The 6000-nt window shown below is 42.0% G+C and overlaps 1 protein-coding gene across 1 annotated transcript in view; it reads left to right on the forward strand.

Moving 5' to 3' along the window:
* pros1 (protein S) overlaps positions 1-635 on the forward strand; it is a 48075-nt gene extending 47440 nt beyond the window's left edge. Inside the window, exon 15 of the mRNA XM_078546073.1 lies at positions 197-635. Coding sequence (XP_078402199.1) covers positions 197-348 — 152 coding nt within the window. The 3' untranslated portion in view covers positions 349-635. The remainder of the gene's footprint in view (positions 1-196) is intronic.
* The last annotated feature ends 5365 nt before the right edge of the window (positions 636-6000 follow it).

Below are 6000 nucleotides of genomic sequence, written 5' to 3' on the forward strand. Positions count from 1 at the left end.
CCTCCTCCGCATCCAGTGAGTTGTTCACTGTCCACTGCCATTCAAATACACTAGGGATTTATCTATTGATTTGAATGGGTGATTGTAATATTCAAAACCCATAAGCATTTTAATAGATTAATATTGCTCCATAGTTAAGTGCCTTAATTTGGGATTGTTTGTTGCTAACAACGCTGTCACATTTTTGTGTTTTCAGCTGTTCCATTTGCATCCACGCCAGTCATAGCTTCCTTCAATGGTTGTCTGGAAATAAAGCTTAATGATGAGGTTATTGACCTGGATGAAGCCAGTCACAAGGACCCTAACATCCACTCCCACTCGTGCCCATCAGTGAAGAGAGAAGATTAGGCTCTGTCAGACTCTCTCTCAATGTAGTAAATATTTTCATGTTGCTTATCATTGTGGACTACTGTGTGGACATTGTTTTAAAGCTCACAGGCTGTAAACTGCACATAATGAAAACCGTCTGAAAAAATGTAGACTTTAATAATGCTTGTGCTCCAAGATAACAACTAGAAAGTGTAAATTCTAAGACTCTTTTTAAAAACTGTTTGTCAATATATGTTAGATTAAACTGAAGCTCTATTGAACTGTGTGTATCATGCAGTAAAATAACACCCATATTAAGCCCAAAACTGTTGTTTACCAATAGCCTGTCTGGATGTCAGTGGTGGCTCAGTGAGGAGTACTCTCGTCTCTGAGTCAGAAGTTTATGGGTTCAAGTCCCACTCCAGAGACCTGAGCTCAAAGTCTAGGCTGCCACTCCAGTGCAGCACTGAGGGAGTGCTGCACTGTCAGAGGGTCAGTACTGAGGGAGTGCTGCAATGTTGGAGGGTCAGCACTGAGGGAGTGCTGCACTGTCGGAGGGTCAGTACTGAGGGAGTGCCGCACTGTCAGAGGGTCAGTACTGAGGGAGTGCTGCACTGTCAGAGGGTCAGTACTGAGGGAGTGCTGCACTGTTGGAGGTGCTGGATCTCAGATGAGATGTGAAACCAGGGCCCTGACAGGTGGATGTAAAATATTCCATGGTCACTATTTGAAGGAGAGCTTGCCTCCTGGCCAATATTTATCTCTTGACCAACATCACATCAAAAAAACAGATGATCTGGCCATTATCACATCACTGTTTATAAAGTCATACAGTCATAGAGTTATAAAGCACAGAAACAGGCCCTTCAGCCCATCGAGTCTGTGCTGGCCATCAACACCTATCCATTCTAATCCCATTTTCCAGCACTTGGCCCATAGCCCTGTATGCTATGGTGTTTCAAGTGATCATCCAGATACTTCTTAACTGTTGTGAGAGTTCCTGTCTCTACCACCCCCTCAGGCAGTGTGTTCCAGATTCCAACCACCCTCTGGGTGAAAAGATTTTTCCTCAAATCTTCTCTAAACCTCCTGCCCTTTACCTTCAATCTATGCTCCCTGGTCATGGACACCTCTGCTAAGGGGAAATGTTTCTTCCTATCAATGCCCCTCATAATTTTGTGTACCTCTATCAGGTCCCCCCTCAGCCTTCTCTACTCTAAGGAAAACAACCCCAGCCTATCCACTCTCTCTTCACAGCTGAAACGCTCCAGCCCAGTCAACATCTTGGTGAATCTCCTCTGCACCCTCTCCAGTTCAGTCACATCCTTCCTATTGTGTGGCGACCAGAACTGCATACAGTACTCCAGCTGTGGCCTAACTAGTTTGTGGGATCTTGCTGTGCACAAATTGACTCCCTACATTACAACAGTATTTCACTGCCTGTATGGTATTGTGTGATGTCCTGAGGTCATGCTGTACAAATACAAGTCTTTTATGTCTTAATTTTCCTTCCCATCACCTTGTTTGATTCTCAGCGTCACAATTATAGCTTGAGAACTTCATGAATATTCCAAAAAAAACTGCCACAGAACATTTCCACAAGTATTTGGTTATTTTTTAAATGGTTGTTATTGTTAATTATGTTTGTTTAAAGAATATTGGTAAATGTGCACTTTTTGTTTTCCTTATGGACATATTATGACTTCTGGTACAACTTGCATTTATATAGCACCTTTAACATGGTGTTGAGGTGCTTCACAAGTGCTTGTGTAGCAGGTAGAGAGAATGTGACTGCAACCTTGAAACTACTGCACAGCAAATCACATCAATCCCTGGAGAATGCACTCAAATCGCCCCTGATAAATTAGTGCCTATTTGTGAATGCGTCTCTGCACATCCCACCACTCGCATTGTTCACACTTAGTTATCAATATCACACAGATAATATCCATCATTGCCACAGGCATCTGTAACAATGCTGCCCCTTCTAACGTGTTAAAGGCACCAGCTATTCCAGGCAGTTCAATAAGGGCTGGCCTGTTTATAATGTTCAGTTGATTATAGCCAGCTTCAATCAGCTGTTTGCTGAGTCAGGAGTTTCTGAAAGCAATTGTTAACATTTAAGAAAGGGAGTTGCTAAATGGACATTTCCAGTTTTATATATGTATATATGTGTGTGTGTGTGTGTGTTAGATACTTTGCTCTGGTTTTAGTGTTCCTAGTCCATAGCAGCTAACTGCTCTGCTGAGCTCTGAAAGAGTGAAGTTGGGTGTTTGTCTCTGGCTTGGCGTCTGCATCTTTCTTATTCAGTATAAATGTAATAAAACTATCGCTGACTTACACAGTGAGGATATCGGAGGGTGAAGAGAGAGATGAGCACTTTTGCTCTCTGACCTCAGTCACCCCAGTCTGTTGAAGATTACCCACTGACTCTTTTTAAAGTCTGTACCCTGGTTTCCTGCAATGGTGCTGGTCACTTACACCATTGCTAATCTCAGAGATTCCCTTCTATTAGGCAAATGATGCTAACCATCACCATAGGTATCCATTAATGGCAGCTGGCATTTATGGAGTGACTTTAATGTAGTCACAGCTTTTATAAAATATTCTGCTTTTCTATTATTATGACCAAAGTGAATAACTTCACACATCCCTATATTATACTCCACCTGCCATCTTGTTGTCCACTTACTTAACCTGTCTATATTTTGTTGCAGCCTCTGTGTCCTTCCCACAGCTTACCTTCCCACCTAACTTCGTATCATCAGCACACCTAGATACAATCCTCACTTTCCCTTCATCTGAGTCATTAATATAAATTATAAATAGCTGATGGCCCAGCACTGATCCTTGCAGCACTCCACTAATCACTGACTGCCAATTTGTAAAAGCCCAGTTTATGTCCATTCTTTGTTTTCTATTCATTAACCAATCCCCTATCCCTGCTAATACATTACCCTCCGCCAACTCCATGAGCCCTTATCTTACCTATTAACCTTTTGTGCGGCACCTTATCAAAAGCCTTTTGGAAATCCAGGTATATTACATCTACTGCTTCCTCTCTATCTTCCCTACTAGTTACATCCTCAAGAAACTCTAATAAATTTGTTAAACGGGATTTCCCTTTAGTAAAACCATGTTGATTTATTCTAATCATACTCTGCTTTTCTAAGTGCATTGTTAAGACTTTGTTAATAATAGTTTCCAGCATTTTCCCAACAACTAATGTTAGGCTAACTGGCCTGTAACCCTCTGTGTTCTCTCTCTCCCTCTCTTTTCTTGAAAAGCAGTGTAACATTTGCCAACTTCCAATCCAATGGGACCATTCCTGAACCTAAGGAATTTTGGAAAACCATAGCTAGCACATCCACTATCTCTGCAGCTCTCTCTTTTAAAATCCTATGTGTAGGCCACCAGGCCCCAGGGATTGGTTAGATTTTAGTCCCTTAAGTTTCATCAATACTTTATCTCTGCTGATCTTAATTTCCCTAATTTCCCCGCTCTTTTTAGCCCCTAGGTTACCATCTATTTCTGGTATGAAACTTGTGTTTTCTGCTTTGAAGACAGACACAAACTATTTGTTCAATGCCTCTGCCATTTCTTCATTCCCCAGGATAATTTCTCCTGTCTCTGCTTCTGAGGGACCAACATTTACTTTAGCTACTCCCTATCTTTTTATATATTTCTAAAAGTTTTTATGATTTATTTCTATTTTTTCCCTTTTTATCAACTTTTTGGTGGCCCTCTGTTGGTTTCTAAAATTCTCCCAATCCTTCTGTATTTTTGCAGTAAGCATCTTTTAAGCTAATAGTTATCCCTGACTTCCTGAGCCGCGGGTGGGTCTTTCTTGCTAAGTTTTTGTTCTTCAATGGAACGTATTTTTGTTGAACTGTTTTGAATTGTTTCTTTAAATGGTTCCCATTGTTCATTTACCTCCATACCTTTAAGTCTAATTACCAAATTAACCTTAGCTAATTCTCCCCTCACCTATGTAATTGGCTTTGTTTAAGTTTAATATTTTTGTTTGTGATTGGAGCATGTCACTTTCAAACTGGAATTCAATAGCATTATGATCACTATTTCCCAGTGGATCTTTTACTATGACATTACTAATTAAACCTGCTTCCTTACACAATACTAGATATAAGATAGTTTTGTCCCTGGTCGGTTCCACAATGTATTGCTCCAAAAAACAATCTCAAGAACATTCTACAAACTCATCCTCTAAACTACTCTTCCCAATTGGATTGCATCACTATGTGAAGATTGAAGTCCCCCACAATTATTACATTGCCTTTGCTACAGGCTCCAATAATTTCTTGTTTAATGCTCTGTCCAGTGGTATAACTACTGTTAGGGGCCCAATAAAGTACTCCCACCAGTGTTTTCTGACTCTTGCTTTCCCTCGTTACCACCCATGCTGATTCAGCGTCATGATCTTCTTAGGCCAAATCCTTTCTCACTAATGTCCTTATGTCCACCTTGACTATCAGGGCTAGCCTTCCTCCTTTGCCATTCTGCCTGTCCGAAATCTTGTGAACCCTGGAATATTTATTGATCAACCTCGATCATCTTGTAACCATGTTTCTGTGATTAGATCAAAGTCATTTTCCTCTATCTGTGCCATTAGTTCATCTATCTTATTGCAGATGCTTCGAACATTCAGATAAAGAACTTTTAACTTATTTACTTCTATTCTCTGCAATGTCCTTATTCACTGATGTACAGTTTTTGTTGAACTCTCTGTGGGTCTCCTGACTATATTGTTCTGATGCCTCTACCTTTCTCTTTGGATTTCTAAATCTCCCTTCACCCGAACACTCCACCACCACCACCCACAGCCCCCATCCCGGGGCCCTCCCTCTGTTAATTTAAATCCCTGTCCACAGCCCTAGTTATACGATTGGCCAGGACACTGGTCCCAGCTCAGTTCAAGTGGAGCCCATCCCATCGGAGAAGCTGCCCCTGCCCTGAGTACTGATGCCAGTGCCTGATGAATTGATACCCCTTCTTCCCTCGCCACTCTTTGTGCCTCATGTTTAAGTCTCCAATCTGCTTGATCCAATGCCAATTGGCTTGCAGCTCAGTTAACAATCTAGAGATGGTTACCTTTGATGTTTTGTGTTTTAATCCCTAACTCCTCAAATTCTCTTAGTTGAACATCATTCCTGGTTTTATCTATCTCATTTGTTCCCACATGGACCATGACTACTGGATCCTCCCCATCCCACTCCAAACTCCTCTCCAGCTGTGAGGAGCTGTCCTTAACCCTGGCACCAGGCAGTCTTCACAACCTTCAGAGCTCCCAGTCACGATTACATAGAACAGTATCTCTCCCCCTGATTATACTATCTCACATTCCTTTTTGCTTGCTCCCACTTGAATGGCATCTTTCACCATGGTGCCATGGTCAGTCTGCTCATCTACCCTGCAGTCCTCCTCATTCACACAGGCAGCACTCTCCTCAGATCTATTAGACAAAGTCAAAGGGTAAGGCTTCTCCATCACTACACGCTGGTTCCCCTTACCTGCCTGACTCACAGTCACATCCTCCTGTCCCTGACCATTGACCAACTCTAAAGTTCTGCCTAACCTAAGGGGTGTGACTGCTTCCTTGAATAAAGTGTCCAGGTAACTTTCCCCCTCCCTGATGCTCTGCAATGTCCCCAACTCAGACTCCAGCTCAGCAAC

This window comes from Cetorhinus maximus, chromosome 7, assembly GCF_964194155.1.
Source record: "Cetorhinus maximus chromosome 7, sCetMax3.hap1.1, whole genome shotgun sequence".
Lineage (NCBI taxonomy): Eukaryota > Metazoa > Chordata > Chondrichthyes > Lamniformes > Cetorhinidae > Cetorhinus > Cetorhinus maximus.